Raw genomic sequence first — 18,988 nt, forward strand, 5'->3', positions numbered from 1 at the left:
TTCACGAAATCATTTCTGCCGCGCAGGCTTCCTGTTCCGGTCTATGTGTGTGGTGTCGTAGTGTATAAAGTGTATATGTATATATGTGTATATATAGCAGAGGTATAGGTTCTCTAACAACGTATGTTTCTAGAAATGGGGCTGCCCAGAACAGCACCAGTCGCTTAAAAGAAATGCACAGTCAAGGTCACGGGCGAGCCGACTATAAAAAGGCCATCCATCCCATTGTAAAAAAAACACGGACAAAAATGAAAATGAAGACAAAAAAGAAAATAGATGAAAACACATCAAATGAAACCAAATAAACAACAGTAAAAACACAAATTCAGTAAACTCTATATCCCCAGCAGGGAATGACAAGAAACGCCACCACTTCGTACGACAGTCTATTTTGTTCTCTCTGTCTTCAACAGAAAAGTTTCGTTCCCATGTTTCAAAATCCCAATATTTTATGATAGCCGGTTTTTCCTCCGGCCTAATTTCCCTTTAAAGTTTTCATATATGCAGACGAATGGATCCCATTAGCAAATGCCTCCTTGCTTGGACATCCAGATTCTTATCTTGTAAATTCTAAATAACTCCTTGACCAAGTCTCTAAAGTCTATTCTCACTTCTGAGTTGTAGTAGAATGTCAACTTCTTCATGTCCCATTGGTACTCTGCATCAACAATCTTCATGTCTAAGTCGTATTCTGCCACCTTGTTCTGGCATACCTCGACTGCCCTCACTTCATCGTTGATCTTGGAATTGATGGTAAGCAACTCTTCGTTCTTGGCAAAGCGTATAACAGGCTTGGGGAAGTTGAGAACGGGCCTCTTATGATTTTCATCCTCTTTCGATAGCGCAGCCTTACGCCCCAAGTACTGTGCATATCGTAGCAACCTTGCCTCAAGTATGCTTACATTTAACTTGACGACTTTGCCCAAATCACGTCCACGGTCAGCCTCAACAATGACCAAATCTCCAAGCTTAATTTCGCCTAAAAGCTGCTTATTGATCGGGCTGATGTGGAACACATCAATACGGGAGTTTTTGAAGCAGCAGGCAATAATCTCGTAGTTGGATAGGTTGGCTGCGTCGGTCAGGTACGTCAACTGTGGTAGAGAACTCGTATTGAGATGGCTCAAGTACTTTTCCATATTGAGAACTTCTGTTGAAGGGAGCCCCAAATAGTTGGATACATCGTTGATGCTGCGAATAACCTGCTCCTTTGTTGGGCTGATAATATTTGAACTGTGGTTTGGGTTGTTGAATTGGGATATCGTGTTAGCGCCGACAGATGAATGCCGCGAGTAACTGTTGCTACCATTATTGCTGTTAGTGCCGCTACTGTTGGACATTGGACGAAAATTGTTGTTGTTGTTGTTGTTGTTGCTGGTGATATTGAAGGTACTTTCAACGGTGCCGTTCGAGTTCCCCTTGTTGTTATTGTTTATGAAGCTGTTAAAATCCCCCTTGGCGTAGTTCGTGGCCAAGTTCATGTTCATGTTGAAATCGTAGTTGGCCAGCGTGCTCCTGTTTGGTATAAAAGTGGTGGCGCTAGCCGCATCATAGGAGTATCTCCGCAAAGGCTGGAAATCGGCGGTTGGCGGAGAAGCCCAGTTGTATGCGTTGCTGCCGGCATTTTGCACCTGGAAGCCCATACTGTTGGCGTTGTTGGCGGTATCTTCCCAAACACTTCCAAGTGAACTTCTCGTATGCAGTGGCTGGTCGTACTGGTTCTGCAGCGGCGCCAGCAAAGCCGCATCTCCGACGTTCTTGTCGGAGAGGTCGAAAGTGTCCAGAGCAAGCTCCTCGATGTTTGGGAAGATGCCCATGGAATTGCCGGCGGAAGATGGGAAGCTCAAGCCCTGTTGGTTGGAAAACTCGTGGGGCTTGGAAAGCGGCGAGGTGAACATGTCCTGGGACAAGGGCGGGACGTCTGAGAAAGAGCTCTTCTGCGGAGACAAGGGCGAGATGTTGCTCGTGTCTGCGCCGTGCTTGTCCGAGGATAGAATCATGGAGGGAGAGGACAGCGGCGGTGCCATGCTGGAGCCGTTGGAGGATGGAGGCTGCGGATGTAGTTGTGCGTGGGGCTGTGGTCGTGACTGCTGTTGGGAGAAGAGGCTGTTCGTGTTGTCGAAGCCAGCGCCTTCTCCGCCGCTGGCAAAGGACGACTGTCTGAACGCCGGGAAGGACGACAAGTACGGCGACTTCATGTAGTCGTTCGTGTGGGCGAACGAGCCGATCTTGGCGTTTGTGTCGAAGGAGCTGCGGTGGCGGGACGCCGGTGCCGAGTAGTTGTTCGTGTGTCCGCCGCTGCTGCCGAAGCTGCTGCCGTGCAAAAGGGCAGACGTGAGCACCGAGCCGTCGGCGGAGTGCATGGAGACCCTCCTGCCGGCGGCGTCGGCCGGGTCCGCCAGTTCCATGTCGTGGCTGCCGGCGGCGGTGCCCACGGCAGCGACGCCGGCCTTCTTTTTGTTGTCGTTGATCAGCATCGGGGGTGTTTCCCGTGTGTCTGTTTCGTGCGCAGCGATCTCCGGGTGTGCCGTTCTGCGCTGTGTGTGTGTGTAATCAATCAGTCAAGTATCCACCGCGTGGTACCAAGCAACGGGTTGTAGAGCACGCTCTGTGTGTGTGTCCGGACAAGCAGCTGGAAGAACAGGGCGTTTGCCGGGACGGATAAAGCAGCAATGGAAGCGAAGAGGCGAAGCAAGCAAGTCTGCTGTCACAGCACCCCACACTGTCGCAGTCGGAAGGGTTTCTGGCCGTGTGTCGTCTCTGTCTGGCTCCACTGTGCCCTGCTGGACCGTGTCTGTTGGGCAGTGCGGTCCAGAGTACACCAGAGTACACCAGAGTACACCAGAGTACACCACACCAGGGCGCAGGCGGAGCCCACAGACACCCCCCCCCCCCCCCCCAGTCCTCCCGCCCTGTGCGTCTGTCCCGGTGTTGTGCAGTTGGTGGGCCCCGCTGTGCGGTGCTGAGCAGCTGCGCCGGGGCTGTTGACACCCGCTCCCGCCGGGCCCCGCAGCCGGCTGCGCCGTCCGGAGGACAGAAACTCGGACTGGTCGTGGCGATGACGCCGGCGATGACGACGGCGCGCGGGGGGCGAGCGTGGCGGGCCATGGGGCTCAGGAGATATCGCCTGGGCCGATCGGCCAGGATTGGTGCGGGGAAGGGGGCGGAGGGCAAATGACCGGAAGGGGCCGCGGGGCCGCGGGGGCAACGGGGCAACGGGGCAATTGGGCAAGTGGATGCCGAAAAGGGCAAGAGGCTCGAAAAGCACGAGCCGCCGGTCGATCGGCCGCTTTTCGGTTGGTCGCGCATCGTCGCGTCGCATCGGTTCGCATCGCATCGCAGGGGTATCGTTCGTTATCTATGTCTACAGGTGTATATACAGGAGGCTCGGCTAGATGACAAAGCTGCCGAGGCCGACAAGGATGAGGTTGCCCAAGATGAAGTTGTTGAAGAGGATCTCGAAGCCGCTGCGGCGGGAGTACATGTCGAGCAGGCGGGTCTGGATCTCGTCCTTGTACACGAGGAGCAGGGCCAGCACCTCGACGATGGAGCTGTCGATGAACTTGTTGGTGTTGATGAAGCTGCGCAGCGTCTTCTCGTCGCAGCCGTCGTCGGGCCGCTCCATGCTGGTGAAGCTCAAGAGCGATGGCAGGTCGAGGTACTCGAAGTCGTTGAGGTTCTGCACTATGCGGAACTTGATCGGCGGGAGCGTGCGCACGCTGTCGCCGTGGAGGAGGAGGCCGCTCTCCGCCGGGTCGTCCACGTCGACCGGGGCGTCGGCGTCGGCGTCGTCGGGGGCGGCTTTGCCGCCGGCAGCAGCACCACTGCTGCCGCCTGCGGCGGTGCCCGTGTGGTAGTTGTTGGCGGACTGGGCGTCGCCGCCGTCGGCGACGCCGTCGGTGTCGGAGTCGGGCTCCTCGTGGCCGAGGTCGTTCGAGAGCTGGCCAAACCTCGACGACGAGAGCCCGAACTTCTCGTCGTTGATGAACGTCACGAGCGACTGGAGGTCCTTCGCAGTGAGGTACGGGAGCCCCGTGAGGCTTGAGCACGGAAGCGTGTCCGGGTACTTCGCGGTGAGGTTGAAGTAGTTGATCTTCATGTCGATCACCACGTACTTGTTCATCTCGGCCGGGCTGGCGCCGCGGGCTGCGGCACCTGCGTCGCCGTCGCCGTCGGTCAACTTGCGGTACACCGTGTGCAGCATCTGCTTCACGCCGTCGACGGAGAACTCGAAGTTGAGGTCCTTCTTCAAGGACGAGCCCCCACCAAAGTACGGCCCGCCGCCGTCGCCGCGGCCGTCGTCGTCGTTCGGCAACATGATGTCGAAAATCACCTCCGCCTTACCCGACTCGATCCAGTTCAACTTCGAGTGCTCGTTCAAGAAGGAGAGGTCGAGCATGTCGATCCGGAGCCGCGTGATCTTCTTCCAGAAGTCGCCCTCCGCATCGCCGTCTGCCCGGCCACCTGTGCCTCCCCCGCTACCACTGCTGTGTTCGTTCGTGCCGTCGTTGCTGTCGTTGCTCACCTTGTACTTGATGCCGCCGAACCGCGTGCCGCCGCCCGTGCCGCCCGTGCCGCCGCCAGAACCGGCGTGGCCCGTGTCGGTGCTGCCGAACTGCCGGCTCTCGTTCACAGAGTTCAGCGTGCTGTTGCTGTAGTCGTCAATCTCGTCGTGGAGGTCCATCCCGCTGAAGTGCGCAAACCGGTGCTGACGCTTGTGCAACGTGAACAAGGACCCGCCGAGCGAGCCAAACATCGTGTTGGCGTTCAAGAAGTCGTACACCATCCACTTCCGCCGCAACCGGCCCATGTCGCAGTTGAACACCACCAGTTCCAATGGCTTGTTGAACAGCGTTTCGCTGTGGAAGCTGATCTTCGAGTGCTTCACCTTAAGGTGGTTCAACTCGTAGTTGTCGTGGAATGAGTTGTCCAGGATCAGCTCCGTCCCGTCAAGCATGTTCACGTCGCCCTGCAACCCCTCGATCTCGATTCCGTCGATCAACCCCTTCCCGTCAAGCCACTTGCTCGACGAGAGTGTGAGGTTGATCTCCGCAATGTCCAGCTGGTAGTTCAGATGCGCATTATCCCTCGCAGAACTCGACTGCACCCGCAGGTTCCGGATTTTGATCTTGCCGTCTTCCCAAGTCGCCATGAAGTTTGGTCCGCTGAAGTCCACCATGAGCTTGTTGTCAAACGTAAGTAATTTCTTCAGCACAAGCTTTTCCACCTCTCCGTCTCCGATCCAATTGAGAATGTATATGAGCACGCCAAAAAACGTCGTTGTTCCAATAATGATCCAGATGAAATTTCCCATCAGAATCCACGAGAAGAACGCCGTAATCTCGTCGACATTGAAAGGCCGGTTTTGTCTTAGCAAAAAGTACTTCACCCGGGCACCTATCCCAAGGTTCTTCTTCTCGACCTTTTCCTCGACCTTTTCTTTTTTCGACACCTCCTCTGCCAGTCTTTCCTTGTTCGTTCCATCTTCTGCTTTCTGTGTGTATTGACGGAATATGACCTTGTATCTCGTGGCCGCATCATGCTGTGCTGTGCTCTTGTTGTAATGTAAAGTATGTACCCCAGCAAAAAGTGTCCTTTTAGGTTTCGTGAGACTTGCTTCTCTCCATATGCTGCTTCTATATTCCCTCCGCCATGAACTCTGAGCAGATTTTGCATCTGCTAGACGTGTGCGAAGGGTCAACCTGTAGCTGCCCCTCGTGCCAGACAAAGCCCGACTTAAGGCGCCCAGCTGAGTATAGGCGCCCATTTTCCAGCCTGTGAGCAATACCATGGTCTTTTGCTGTGTGTCGCTGTTTTTCCGGTGCTCTGTAGTGCTTTTCCCTTGGTTTCTTGACACGCTACTGTTCTTATGTGCTTAAATGCCGGCTTGGCAAGGAGCATCCCTACCGGCCCAGCCAAGCCAGAAGCAAAAAATTATCAAAGAATCATGTCTGCCGCCGACGGTAAAATTTTCACGGACCGGCCTGTGAGGGAAATTTCATTTGTCCGGAGCGGGAGAGGGGAGGCCCAGTCACGGCCCAGCTCCGGGAAAGCAGCGGTTAGAGTATACAGCTAGACAGGGAAAGTGGACACAGTACAATACATGATTCTACGCTTCGTCGAGATCCTTGTGGCCAACCTCGTCGCCCTCCTCACGGAGCAGGAAGTCGGGACTCTTGAGGTCGACCCAGCCTAGGTTCGGAGCACTTGAAACGTAGCCGAGTCGTTGCTGTACAAGCGGAGAGTACGTCTTCACGTCCTGCACGTCGTACGAGAGCCAAGGGATCTCCTCCTGGCGGTATACACCCGGACACTGAAACATGATATGCATAGGCCGGATCTGGGTGGAGTAGTTGTTAGCACCACAGTGGTAGAGACTACCAAGAAGGAGGACTGCGTCCCCCCGGTCGAGCTCGGCACTGACAAGCTCGTCACGATACGGCGGTCTGTGGTCGCCCCACAGATGGGAGCCCGGGATGACCTGTGTGGCTCCGTTCTCGATAGTGGTGGCACATGTAGGCACCATGAGACCAACAAGGAGGTCGTTGCCCATGACATAGGTTTCGGACTTTACGTGCGTGGCATGGTGGTTCTTCTCGTCCCTGTGGATGCGCTGCGCCTTGGCGCCAGGACCAATCGCCATCGTCATCGACATGGAGAGCAACGGGTGGGTCGTGTAGGTGGTGGGTGTGTCGTCGTAGTAGTTGGTCGTCGTGCGGGCAAGGAAGTGCTCGCTTACCTGCTGGTAGAGTGGGTGGCTGAAGAACTTCTCCCGGACCGTCTTGGACCTGCCAATAAGACGGAAGCAGCGTTTAGTCTCCGGCGGGAAGAGCTTTCCCTCCCACGGCTTGTCTGCGTCGAGGTACGGTTGCACCTCTTGCAGAGATTGAACCAGGTCGTCGGCGCTGGCGAAGTTCCGCACGACAACCAGGCCGTCCTGCTCGAGGGCCTTCACAAAGCTCTCGACAGGCTCCTTGACGTCGATTCTCTGTATCATTATGTGTGATGTGGGGGCGTCAACGGTACTAAAGGCTGCAGAAGCAACGGCAGAAACAGCAGCTGCAGCAGTAGGAGTGGTCTCGCAGAAGTAGTGGCACCTATGTATATAAAGAAAGACGCCCAGAGGCACTACACGCTGATAGCCGTTATCGCTCGAAAGGCCGTTATCTGTTATCTTTCAGCACCCTCGATCCGTTCGGGTACTCCTGCCGAAAAGAGACGACTTCGCTCGCAGCTGAGAGGCAGCCAGCTTTGGGAGATAGGGCAGGGGCGATCCGTAAGGAGCAAGCAAATGATTGCCTACTGTTCCCGTTGCGAATGCGGTGTGGTATGTAGGAAGCACGTAACAAAGGAAGAAAGAGAGGCCTAGATTGAGCAAGGCGCCGAAGGAGATAAGCGTAAGCGAGGTGGAAATTCCGAGGAAAAGAGTTCTCCCGTCAAAGAGTGCTGCCACGTCGGGAAGCTGACACTTCAGGACAGCACTGGTTTGTCAGGCGCTCACATCTGGTGGGGCCCCTGGGTAAATGGCAGCTGGTTTGTATTTTTAGGGGGTATTCGGGGTTCGGATGAGGGCAGATGCCCGAAGCGGGAACATGCGCACATGTATACAGTGTGTGCTCGGACCGCTGGCCGTCAGTTCCTTCTTTGTAGAGTCGCCGTATATACATGGCAGAAGAAGTCATTGGGGGAGGGTGAAGACGCAACGTCTCGCAGACATTACGGTATGTAGGAGTAGCAGAGGGGTACAGTGTAGCAGGCAGACATTCATTGCTCGAATTTGCTGGCCGAGAAAATCGTCGCAGCGAGAGTTGCGAAAATTGCTGAGGCTCAACCATCGCAAAAGACGTTGGCGGCGTTGCACAGGGATGAAAGGCAGAATAAAGAAGAGCCGGGCACAGACGCCAGCAAACCTGCAGCAGAGTCTACGACTGAGACCTAGAGGAATACCACTGCAGCAAGATGCAGATGACTACAAAAGTGAGGCAGGCGGTGATAGTGACGCTCTCTGTGCTGATTGTGATTGTGTTCTTCGGGAAGCTGTCCCGGACGAGCAGCCGGGGGGAGGTGTCGGCGGAGGAAGGGGCTGGTGGAAAGCAGGATGCGTCGTCGAACCTCTTTGGGTTGCGGCTGAACGACCAGATGGAGCTGTCGCAGAAGCTGGACGAGATTGCGGAGAAATTGCTCGAGCAGCAGGAGAAGCGGTTGTCGCAGCTCGAGGAAGACAAGAGCAAGCTCGAGAGACAGCTCAACGAGCTCAAAAAGCCGTCGCCGGACTTGACGCTGCGGGAGAAGCTTGCGTTTGTGTACCCGTACGACCAGAACCAGAAGTTCCCGGCGTACATCTGGCAGACGTGGAAGTACGGGTTGAACGACGACAAGTTCGACAAGGAGTATAAGCGGGGCGAGGAGCAGTGGGCGATCAAGAACCCAGGGTTTGTGCACGAGTTCTTCAACGACGACACGTCGAACGCGATCATCCGGTACCTTTACATGGGCATCCCGGAGGTGGTGAGGGTGTACAACGCGTTGCCGCACGTGCTCCTGCGGGCAGACTTCTTCAGGTACTTGATTCTCTTTGCCAAGGGTGGCGTGTATGCGGACGTGGACACCAACCCGCTGCAGCCCATTCCCAACTGGATCCCGGAGAACGTCGACCCGAGCGAGTTGGGCATGATCATCGGCATCGAGAGCGACCCCATCGACAAGGACTGGCGCAAGTACTACACGCGTCGGCTCCAGTTCGCCAACTGGGTCGTGCAGGCCAAGCCGGGGCACCCCATCTTGCGCGAGATCATTGCCGCCATCACAGACATCACGCTCGACAAGATGCGGGACGGAGACCTCCACATCCGCAACGAGAACGAGGACGAGTTCCTCCTCGACGTGATGAACTGGACCGGTGACGGGCTCTTCACCGACGTCATTTTCCGCTACTTCAACGACTACGTTTTGAGCGGCATCTTTTCCCAGGTCACCTGGAAGGACTTCACCAAGATGGACGTCCCCAAGCTCGTCAGCGACGTGCTTGTTCTTCCCGTCAACTCCTTCGGGGCCGGCGCCGACCACGACGACGAGCTTCCGGACGACGCCATCCACGGTGACCTCAGCCACCCGCTCGCCTTTGTCCAGCACTTCAAGCACCGTGTTTTCAGACAGAACAACCAGTGATTCCTCCTCTACATCCTATATCCCGTGTATATGCCTATCTGTGTATATCTTTACTTCCCTTTTCGGCTTTGCTCCAGGTCGATCGACCCGTCCCGTCGTTTTCAGTCGATCGTCCTTTTTTTGTTTTTCCTCCTTTTCTCCCCCGGTGTTGACAACGCCCCCGAAGAGGAAGGCACGCGCTTGCTCCGGCTTCAAGTCGCAGCCCGCGCCGTCCAGCAGAAAACAAAGAGCGCACGCCCCGCTGCGCGCGCGCCCCCCGAGGGCCCAGCCACCTGGGACCGTTTCGGCATTGTCGCGACGCCGTTTCAGGCCTTGAAGCGTGTCTGTTGCAGCTGCGTCAAGGAAGTGCTACATTGTCCTTCGTAACAGCGGCATCTGGCATGGTATTGTTGCTACGGTTGCTGCGGGCGTCGTCGAGGCTTTTGTTGTTGTTGTGGTTTTCTGCCCACTTTCTGCAGCAGACGGGGGGCCCGGCAGGGTGCTCTTCTCCCCTGGAGAGGCTGCTCCTGTGGTGGTCCGGGAATGCTGGGAGTGAGGCCGGTATGCCTGCAGGCTGGCTGCCCCGTGTCGTTTCAGCTCGTGCACGGAGCAGGGCCGCAGGCTGGGTCGTTTCTTTTCTTTTCCCGGCTTTCTGTCTGTGTGTCTCTGTGCCCGGCGGCCTCTTTCCCTCCTCCCGTCGACCCCTGTTCCCTCGTCCGTGCTTGCCTCTCCTTCCCTTCGTCTCCTTTCCTCCTTTGCCCGCCCCTCCCCTGGTTAAGCCCCTCCTGCCTGCCTTACACTGCTCTTCAGCTCCACCGTGACACATCCGCTACTCGTCTCGTCTCGTCTGCTCAGATAGCTTGCTTTTGTCGAGCAACACAACTAACCCCAGTCTTTCCTTAACACCTGCACAAGCGCAAACCAGCAACAGAAGTGAACATTGCACTTGTTCGCTATCCCATCTTCATCTGTCGACAACCAACTAACTTAATACTTTCTTTAATAACCCGCCAAACCGTCGTTGAAACAGAAACAAGATCAGTCATTCCTTATAGTCCATCTCCATGAGATTCTCAACTTCCCTTTTGTACTCCATCGCCACAGCGTTGGTGTCCACATCCACCGTCGACGCCGGCTGCCAGTACATCGGCGGCAACTACTACTGTAACTCGGTCTCCGCCGTCCAATACCAAAACGTCGGCTTCTCCGGGTCCTACAACGACGTCACCAACATGGACGAAACCACTTGCCAGTGCTCCTCCTCTCCAAAATCCTTCTCAGGTACTCTCTCCCCATTAGACGAAGAGCTTTCTATCCACTTCAGAGGCCCTATCAAGTTGGCCCAGTTTGGTGTCTACTACCCTGCCTCTTCCAAGATGGCCAAGAGAGACTTCTCTGACGCCGACGCCGCTGCTGCTGCTGCAGATGCTCCTGTTGCCGACGCTTCCTCCGATGCAGCACCATGTGTCACCACCAAACACATCCACCACAGACACAAGAGAGCTCCTGTCATCGAGTACGAATACGTTACAGAGACTGTTCCAGCCGGCCAGAACATTAACCCCGCAGGACCTTCTTCTTCTACCGCACCAACTGGCCAACCAGCCCCATTATATGGACCGGCTTCCAGCTCCGGCACAACTCTTTTGACCTCTACCCTTTCTCAATCATATGCTCCGGGTCCAAATACAGCCACTTTTGTTTCTTCTGGATCCACTACCGGTGCTTCCCCTTCTGCATCCTCATCCTCATCCTCATCCTCATCACCTTCTTCTGGTAGTGGTGGTGACTGGGTCAGATCTTCCTACTTCACCCCAGGATCAGCCGACGGACTGGTTTTCCTGAACAGTAAGGGTGGTTCTGCAGGCTCAGGAACGTGGTCTTCATGTTTCGGTAACTCCCTTTCTTACTGTGCTTCCGATGGTGTCAACGGTGCCGCCTCTGCTCAAGCCTTAGGCGACGTCACCATCGATTCCGACGTCGAATTCATGATCTTCCACTCCTCCCTATGTTCAGATTCTTCCATTAGTGACTGTGGCTACTACCGTTCCGATATACCTGCCCACCATGGTTTCGCAGGTGCAGAAAAGGTGTTTGTATTTGAATTCCAAATGCCTTCCAATTCAGGTTCCTCTTTCAACGGTGACATGCCAGCCATCTGGATGCTGAACGCTAAGATCCCAAGAACCCTTCAATACGGTAACTCAGCTTGTTCTTGTTGGTCTACTGGTTGTGGTGAGTTTGATATCTTTGAAATCTTGTCCGCAGGCTCCGATAAGTTGATCAGTCATCTCCATGACGGTCAAGGTTCCACCGGTAGTTACGGTGGTGGTGGTACTTCTGACTACTTCTCCAGACCTTATGGTTCTACAATGAAAGCTGCCGTTGTCTTCCAAGACGGTAACATTTCCATTGTCGTCTTAGACGATGATACTACATTCGGTTCCTCTCTTTCCGCTTCCACTGTTAACGGTTGGGCATCAACAAGTGGTACTCAAGTATCGATCTAAGGAAAAAGAGTTGTCGTTCAAATCAATGATTTCTCTTTTCTCTTTAGCTAACTAGCTTTCCACTAACTTCGCCAAACCTGTACAACCTCGAATTATACTAATATACTACCCGTTTACAATTCACTACTATATTACATTTAAATTCCGTTTGAAAGATTCAGTCTTTCAATTTTGTTTCCTTTTACTTGTTCTTGTTCCTGTTTTTATTTCTTTTACTCTTTCTTTTTCTTTTTTCTTTTTGAATTTACTTTCATATTAAAATGTTCCAATCGCATGAATTTGTGTTTTTTTTGTTAGCCGAATTCTGCCTCTACTGCTTTGTGTTTACTTTCTTTTTCTGTCCCAACAACTTATAATGTATACATGTATGTATATATATGAAGCTCTTTCATAATTTAGTCACAAATATATTGGATAATATACTACAGCATCATCTGCGCAAAAAATTATATCGTTATACTCACTTCTCTGCTTCGTTATCTGCTTCCTCTTTCACACCCCCTTCATTTTCTGCCAGTATCCGATGGCCAAAATTATTGCTAATCAAATCAATCTTGGCCTTTCTAAGTGGGTAAGTTATACCTTTTTCACAATGAAAACGATTTTATAATTCTCAGTTAGACTATGAAACTTCCGTCTATAGCTTTCTAGCTAATTCGATATTCTTTTGCTAAAATTTAAAACAAGATCAATGCAATGGATACCGCATCCAATAATTATGTCACACAACCGGAGAAGTTCAAAGTTGCACCATTTCCTTTCTTCCTCTGTGAATACTGCCAAAAAATTTCAGATACTTGCTATTTTTGCTACAATAGACCGTGCAATTTTATAAGGAAACTACAGCAGTTTCAGCTCTACAATCAGCCAAACGGTTTTACTATCGACAATGTGGTCTACCACTGCGATAACGACTATATATATGAGGAAAACGTTGATAACAAAGACAGAATATATGACCCTCAAATCACTAGATGCAAGATTGAAGATGAGTTCGTTAACGGCAAAAAGACGAAAAAGGATCACCCCGGATTCTGCAAATACTGCACCATGTATGATGAAAATTGGGACTCCAATTTTTACGAAAGGAATAATTCTAGGTACAGAGGCCACATGATAAACACTCATGGTATTCATCCCAACGGAGCTATCTGCAAAATGCCTGACACTGGCTACTTTTGTTACAAGTGGGTACGAAATCATTGGTTTGAAACAAGTGGCTTTTTCTGCCCGTATCCAAACTGCAATGCAGCCTTCGCTATAGGCGAAAAAGGCCACGGATTTCACGAGTACCTACGACATTGGAGCAAGGTTCATGTCAAACTGGAACCTCAGAGCATAATGCTGCCAACCATCTGAAGAAACGTTTTCATCATGATGTGATTATGCGAAGCAATGACACAGAAAATTTACAAGGCATCAAAGATAGAAAGGCGAGCAATGCTGTTGAGCCCCCCACTGCTTTCCTCAAATGGCAAATCTCATGTCATTTTTTCATAGGCTATTTTTGCCCTCCATTGTCTTCTCTCTTTCTCTCTTTTTTTCATTGATTCAAAAGTCAACTTTTTAGGCGCCAGACAGTTGTATACATATATTCATAATAATAATCACAAATTTGGTGTAGACAATGTCGAGCTTTTTCAGAGACTCAAATTTGTTTGCTACCAGAAATAACAAACCTTTATTTCAGGCCGTGACGAGCAATAGTAAAATCAATTTCGAGAAGCTGAGCAGTAAGCATAAAAGCAACTCACTCGTAGTTAAACCGTTCAATGAAGCGCTAAAACTTGAAGGCACAAGTATCGGTGGTTCCAAAAAAGTGGCTCCTGAAGTCAATTTATTGCAAGAGGAACAGACCGACGACTGTGAAAATGACGAATCTAAGATTGATAAGACTGATAATAACTCTCTCATCCATTCGAATCTTAGGATTGAAAACAATTCTATGGATGAAGATGATGATGTCGAGATAACAGAAGTCCGGGACCTAGACCAGGATATCTACAGTGGCTCCGACAATGTTGGTGAAACATCCAATACCCTTAACAATGATGATGACCAAGACTATAATCATCGACCTTACCCAGAGGAGGAAACATTGAATGTCAATAAGGAGATTAGCAATAAAATGGACAACATTTCGCTGGAGTATCTTTTAAATACTATATCTCATTTGAATGAGAAAAATAAAAATCTTCAAAAAGAACTTAAAACCTTAAAGCTTGAAAACGAAGACATTGCTAGTAATCTCAAAGAAAAAAATGAATATGTTAGCCTTTTGAAACATCAAGTTTTCAAATTTAAGTGCACCGTTGAAAATTCTAATGCTCTTTTGAAGGACTTGAAGGTAAAATTTGTAGAGTCAAGTAAAAAAAAGGATGTATTAGTTGAGGATTTGAAGAAAACCAAAGAGAGCATACTCAAAGAACATGAGTTCTTATACTCTTTAAAAACGTTAGTCTCAAACTTGAAAACCCAAATTTCGTTGAATGAAAGTAAAATTTCTCAAAAAGATCAACGTATTGCAAATTTAGATCAAAAAGCCAATAATTTGGCCGGCAGATTGTCAGAAGAGAAAATAAAAAACTCGCATTTAAGTAAGGAGCTGACAGGGCTATCCAAAAAGTACGAATCAGAACTATTCAAGGGCACTAGTGAAAATAATCAACTTATCAAATCCATTTTAGATCAAAGAGCTGAGTTTAGAACTACATGGGTAGAGTTCGTAAGGTTTGTGAAAACTATACATGTTAATCTCATTATCTTTTTCAGCATGCACGTCATACTAACTATTAACCTTATATTAATTTACTAGTGATTTCAACACAAAATTGAGTTCAATGAACTCTGTAAACTCAGACTCATTGAAGAAATTAAAATCAAGTTTAGATGATAATTTTAACGATCTTGCTCTGAGGTTTGCTAACCTGGGTGCCGAAACCGAAACTATCAAATGTTCTATACTAGACTCCGGTGAAAAAGCTACTAGTCTCAAAGAAGAACTAGTACCAACTTTGTCATTGATTGACAAGAGTATTGTAACAAATTCGAATAACAACTTTGGTGCAATCTTACAAAAATTAAATGAAAAATGTACGTCGCAAGACCTAGAATGTTTCTCTACCAAAATAGTGGAGACTATAGACAAAAATCTAAAAAATGAAAAAGAACTTTCCTTATTACATATTGAAAACAAGAAATTAGTAGATGGAAACACCAGAAAAGACAAGCAGATAACAGTGCTAAACGTTAGGTTGGAAACTAAAGTAGAAGAAATTGGAAATTTGACCAAAAAGATTTCAGAATTGAACAGAGAGAACGCAGAGTTGACCAATAACCAACTTTCTGTCATGAATGATTTGCAAAATGAGAAAGAAAAGTTCAGTAATGAGGTTGCAAAGCTAAGTGAGACTTATATAACTACTATCAAAGATTATGAGAACAAGATGAAATCATCTAAAGAACTAGCTAAACAAGTTGAGAAGAAAAATATAAGTCTCTTTAATCAAGAGAAGAAGAAAGTTGATTCTTTACAGCAAAGGCTTGGGGCTTTTGAAAAAACTTGTGAGATGATGGAAACAGAGAGAGTTGCACTACAAAATAAGCTAAATAGCTCAAATGAATCAAATGAAGCCAATATCAAGGAGTTAAATAAGTTGAAGCAAGTTCATGATGAGGAATCTAAGAAGGTCATAGAATTGATGCTGAGCCTAAATGAAACTAGTAATGAACTTGGTGTCTCCAACGCAGATGTTGATATGATGAGAACTTCATTCAACGAGAAAGAAACTTACATTTACGATCTCAAGAAATCAATGGCAGCAAAAGAGAAAAGTTTGGCTGGCTGCCAAGAAGATCTTAACAAAACAAAGCAAATGGCGGAGCAAAACACTAGAAAAAGGGATGACGAGATTACAAAACTAAAAAAAGATTTTGAAAAACTAGCAGGAGATTATGAGAAACTTTGCAAGGCCAACCCCAGAAAGCTTTTCCCTGAATCTAGAACCAGTACCGTAGTAAAACAGGAAGAAACTAAAGAGTTGGTAACTCCAGAAGTCAAGGTCAAGCTAGAACAAAATAAAGAGATAGAGACAAAGAAAGCGGTAGCGAAAAAGAAGGCAGAGAAAAAGTTAGAAACTTCGAAGGAGAAAGAACCTATCAAGCCAAAGGCTAAAAAGCCAAGTCTCAATACTAAAATTACCAAGCCTAAAAGAAAATTGATTAGTTCCTCCCAATCATCAACAAGGTCATCGCAGTCTTTGAGAGAAAAGAAACAACAGGACTTGACAAAAAACATACTGCAAGATTTGGACATATTTAATGAGTTTGAAGCAATTGACAAACTTGGAACAATACTCAAACCTGGGTGGTGATTCTATTCTGTGCTATATAAAGGAAAACCTCGTGATTCAAAACCAAATGTAGAGTAATAGAAAATTACATATGTAAAGATTATGATAGATATAAGATGTTAGCAATTTTGTTAGGACTTTATTAGAGCTCCTGGTCTAGTTCCTCTACAATCTCCTCGTGATCGAATTTGTGCATGAACACCACTTTCTTGAACTTCTCACGTTCAACATGAAGAACTGGAATATCGTATCTGTAGCTGGCAAACCAATCTTTGTTTTCTGGCAAAGTGATGTCAATGTTCTCAACCTCGGATATGCAATCACGCATCTCCGGCCTCACGTCCTTTAGTGCACTTTCAAGTACGGTTTTGGCCTCGTAACAAAGCATGCAATCAGGCTTGGTGAAAAACTTGAGACGAGTATATGTGCTATTGAAACGTCTTGCTATTCGAAACATGGCTTCCCGATTACCTGTTCGTGTATTTTCTAGTATCGTAATAAAGATCTTAAATAAAAGGCCTATCCACTGCAATTGTTTCTCCGAGAAGTCGATATGCTTTTTCCACCAGTACGAGAGGAAGAGCCGCGATCACGTGAACTTCAAAGTGTGTCTTGTGGTATTTTACTGTAACAAAAGTTGTTTTCTTCGTAAATATATAAAACATCAAAAATGGGGGGAAAAGAATGGGATAATATAAAGGACAAAGAATTAAAAACCATCAAAAATCCCTTTCCGGGAATTGTCTTTTACCAATTGACATAATCACGTCCGACGATTCTGAAGGCTCTCAACTTGCCAGACTTCATATTTTTAAGTTTATATCTACCTTGCTGGATAACGCCATCTGTCTGCTCAATAACTTTAATTCTGTTCTTCTCCACATCAAAACTCGTAATCAAAGCCACATGCGGTTTACCGAATCCGACTTCTTTAATGCCATGACCTTCAAAAACAGCGTTCACCAAAACTAGGATGTCACCTGGACGGATATCATCAAATGATTTTGTCTCACCATTATTGTTACGGTAAACAACAGCACCAAAAGTCTTGTTTGCAATAGGATGCAAAACATTTTTGGGAAGATTTGAAAAAATGAAATTCACGTAATCTCCGTTGTAAGATTTGTTCAGGCTCTTGACCGCGGTATTATAAGCAAGAGGACCATACTTGGTGTATTCTTCCACAAGTTTTCTCCTGTCACTTTTACTTTTTTCCTTGGTCTCATGGAAAAACAGTAACCTTTCGGGTTCACTAGTATCGTAAGCCAATTCTATAGTGATACAAGTAAGGTGAGCATCCAAAACGTAATAAATCAGATACTTGATAAGCTTTCCACCTCTCTTATGGACATCTGTAGAATCAACTTCGAAGTATGTTTCTGTCTTGGTCAATTGTGGAGGAAGAGATTCTGTAGTCCACCAGTATTCAGAGGCTGAAGATGAAGATGGAACCTTGATTGGTAGCTCCTCTGCTGACACAGTAGCAGAATTAGTGGTTTCCATTGAAGACCTAGTAAACTGTCTGTGGATTGCTGAGGATTCGAAATTATCGTATGAAGTTCTTTCCTGAGATTGAGGGACAACTGGTACAGCATCAGTAGGGGGTGGTGGGGGAGGAGGAGCGTGTCCCATTGTGGTATGTCGTTTGGCTGCACCCGGTATTGGTGGAGCTGCTGTAGAAGGTGCAGTTGGAACAGAAGGTGCACCAAGTGGAGGTATGGGTGGTGCTCTCGTGGAAGAGTGGCGAGAGAGATTATCTGCATTTGAAGTTGGGCCTGGGGTTGGTACTGGTGCTGGTGCTGGTGCTGGTGCTGGTGCTGGTGCTGGTGCTGGTGCTGGTGCTGGTGCTGGTGCTGGTGCTGGTGCTGGTGCTGGTGCTGGTGCTGGTGCTGGTGCTGGTGCTGGTGCTTGAGCATGCGACGGTGGTGGGATACTTGCAATCTCTGTTGGCGAAGGGATAGTAGGAAAAGCTCCTGGAACTGGAGGTGGTGCACCTGTCGTTACTGATGGGCCGGTATGTGTAGTTGTAGTCGTGGCCGGAGGTGGCATAGGTGGGCGTGATGAGGGAGCTGTATGTGGCATTGTATGTGGCATTGTATGTTGGGCATTAGGTATCGGAGGAGCTGCCTGAGTTGGGCTACTAACTTCATCTTCAGACTCATATAAAGGCGGAGATGTGATTGGTGGCGGAGGAGGAGCCTCACGAACCGTAGGTGCTCTACTTGAAGGAATAGGTGGAATTGGTGTGGTAGGAGCGTGAGTCGCAGTAGGAGGTATTGGAGCACCATGGGGATGATTGATAGGGCTCGTGAATGCTGACGCAACAGAACCTGGGATGGGTGGTGCACTAGTAGGAGAAGTGGGAGAGGCGATATCCATAGTGGCCGATACTGGTGAAGTTGGAATACCAAAATTTGGTCTAAGCGGATGTCTTTCAGTTGGCACGGTTGGAGGCGCAACCTTAGAAGGACTAGTCGTCGTCGTCGATTCAACGGTATCCTGGAAAGCTTCATCTTCATCTTCAGAGGATTGGTCTGACCCCAGGGCCTCATGTGCTGAAGTTGGAACCGCTGAATGAGAGCTGCTCGTTTCTACGCCATGGAGTGAAATCCTATCATTTGCTACACCAGGCAATCCCTTGGAGATCGGAACGGACGGTGCGGCCATCGGTAATATAGGAATTGCCTCCGGAACACCGTCCAAGTCATCCTCGGCAGGTTTTTTCTCTTTCTTGGATTTCTTCGACTTCTTTGTGGTCGTTGGAGCTGCTGGTACCGGGGCGCCCATCATGCCCATCATGCCCATCATGCCCATACCACGAGATAACTTCGCCATACGTTCGGCTAATCTCCTTTTCCTCAATTCCTCTTCATCTTCCTCGTCCTCTTCATCGTCGTCGTCATCGTCATCGTCATCTTCATCGTCATCGTCATCGTCATCGTCATCTTCATCATTATTGTCATGATCGTTGTCATTGTT

At 49.0% G+C, this 18,988-nt stretch overlaps 9 protein-coding genes across 9 annotated transcripts; 3 read left to right on the plus strand and 6 right to left on the minus strand.

Moving 5' to 3' along the window:
• Nucleotides 1–37: 37 nt before the first annotated feature.
• Nucleotides 38–2,827, minus strand: PICMEDRAFT_18059 (hypothetical protein). The gene has a single exon (XM_019161862.1). The coding sequence runs from the start codon at nucleotides 2,475–2,477 to the stop codon at nucleotides 522–524; it is 1,956 nt and encodes a 651-aa protein (XP_019015765.1). The 5' UTR covers nucleotides 2,478–2,827; the 3' UTR covers nucleotides 38–521.
• A 564-nt stretch (nucleotides 2,828–3,391) lies between these two features.
• Nucleotides 3,392–5,791, minus strand: PICMEDRAFT_74364 (hypothetical protein; the record flags this gene model as incomplete). Its single annotated transcript, XM_019164750.1, has 1 exon — nucleotides 3,392–5,791. The coding sequence occupies one exon, from the start codon at nucleotides 5,789–5,791 to the stop codon at nucleotides 3,392–3,394; it is 2,400 nt and encodes a 799-aa protein (XP_019015766.1).
• Nucleotides 5,792–6,109: 318 nt separating this feature from the next.
• PICMEDRAFT_74365 (hypothetical protein) lies at nucleotides 6,110–6,997 on the minus strand (the record flags this gene model as incomplete). Its single annotated transcript, XM_019164751.1, has 1 exon — nucleotides 6,110–6,997. One exon carries the CDS (start codon nucleotides 6,995–6,997, stop codon nucleotides 6,110–6,112), a length of 888 nt encoding a protein of 295 aa, XP_019015767.1.
• Nucleotides 6,998–7,900: 903 nt separating this feature from the next.
• PICMEDRAFT_18062 (hypothetical protein) lies at nucleotides 7,901–9,429 on the plus strand. Its single transcript, XM_019161863.1, has one exon. The coding sequence runs from the start codon at nucleotides 7,960–7,962 to the stop codon at nucleotides 9,166–9,168; it is 1,209 nt and encodes a 402-aa protein (XP_019015768.1). The 5' UTR covers nucleotides 7,901–7,959; the 3' UTR covers nucleotides 9,169–9,429.
• Nucleotides 9,337–10,144, minus strand: PICMEDRAFT_174776 (hypothetical protein). Its single transcript, XM_019161618.1, has one exon. The coding sequence runs from the start codon at nucleotides 9,971–9,973 to the stop codon at nucleotides 9,506–9,508; it is 468 nt and encodes a 155-aa protein (XP_019015769.1). The 5' UTR covers nucleotides 9,974–10,144; the 3' UTR covers nucleotides 9,337–9,505.
• On the plus strand, nucleotides 9,738–12,107 carry PICMEDRAFT_18063 (hypothetical protein). The gene has a single exon (XM_019161864.1). The coding sequence runs from the start codon at nucleotides 10,212–10,214 to the stop codon at nucleotides 11,655–11,657; it is 1,446 nt and encodes a 481-aa protein (XP_019015770.1). The 5' UTR covers nucleotides 9,738–10,211; the 3' UTR covers nucleotides 11,658–12,107.
• A 246-nt stretch (nucleotides 12,108–12,353) lies between these two features.
• On the plus strand, nucleotides 12,354–13,016 carry PICMEDRAFT_13325 (hypothetical protein; the record flags this gene model as incomplete). The annotated part of the gene is made up of 1 exon (XM_019160042.1): nucleotides 12,354–13,016. One exon carries the CDS (start codon nucleotides 12,354–12,356, stop codon nucleotides 13,014–13,016), a length of 663 nt encoding a protein of 220 aa, XP_019015771.1.
• A 3,135-nt stretch (nucleotides 13,017–16,151) lies between these two features.
• On the minus strand, nucleotides 16,152–16,466 carry PICMEDRAFT_13327 (hypothetical protein; the record flags this gene model as incomplete). The annotated part of the gene is made up of 1 exon (XM_019160043.1): nucleotides 16,152–16,466. One exon carries the CDS (start codon nucleotides 16,464–16,466, stop codon nucleotides 16,152–16,154), a length of 315 nt encoding a protein of 104 aa, XP_019015772.1.
• A 293-nt stretch (nucleotides 16,467–16,759) lies between these two features.
• Nucleotides 16,760–17,431, minus strand: PICMEDRAFT_27008 (hypothetical protein; the record flags this gene model as incomplete). Its single annotated transcript, XM_019162473.1, has 1 exon — nucleotides 16,760–17,431. A coding segment is annotated over one exon (672 nt), but the record flags the coding sequence as incomplete, so codon positions are not given.
• Between the last annotated feature and the right edge of the window lie 1,557 nt (nucleotides 17,432–18,988).

This window comes from Pichia membranifaciens (genome assembly GCF_001661235.1).
Source record: "Pichia membranifaciens NRRL Y-2026 unplaced genomic scaffold PICMEscaffold_6, whole genome shotgun sequence".
NCBI classification, from domain to species: domain Eukaryota; kingdom Fungi; phylum Ascomycota; class Pichiomycetes; order Pichiales; family Pichiaceae; genus Pichia; species Pichia membranifaciens.

Excerpts from the sequence above, each read along its gene's own strand:
- PICMEDRAFT_18059 (XM_019161862.1), bottom strand. The coding sequence starts at position 2,477 with ATGCTGATCAACGACAACAAAAAGAAGGCCGGCGTCGCTGCCGTGGGC.
- PICMEDRAFT_18062 (XM_019161863.1), top strand. The coding sequence starts at position 7,960 with ATGCAGATGACTACAAAAGTGAGGCAGGCGGTGATAGTGACGCTCTCT.
- PICMEDRAFT_174776 (XM_019161618.1), bottom strand. The coding sequence starts at position 9,973 with ATGTGTCACGGTGGAGCTGAAGAGCAGTGTAAGGCAGGCAGGAGGGGC.
- PICMEDRAFT_18063 (XM_019161864.1), top strand. The coding sequence starts at position 10,212 with ATGAGATTCTCAACTTCCCTTTTGTACTCCATCGCCACAGCGTTGGTG.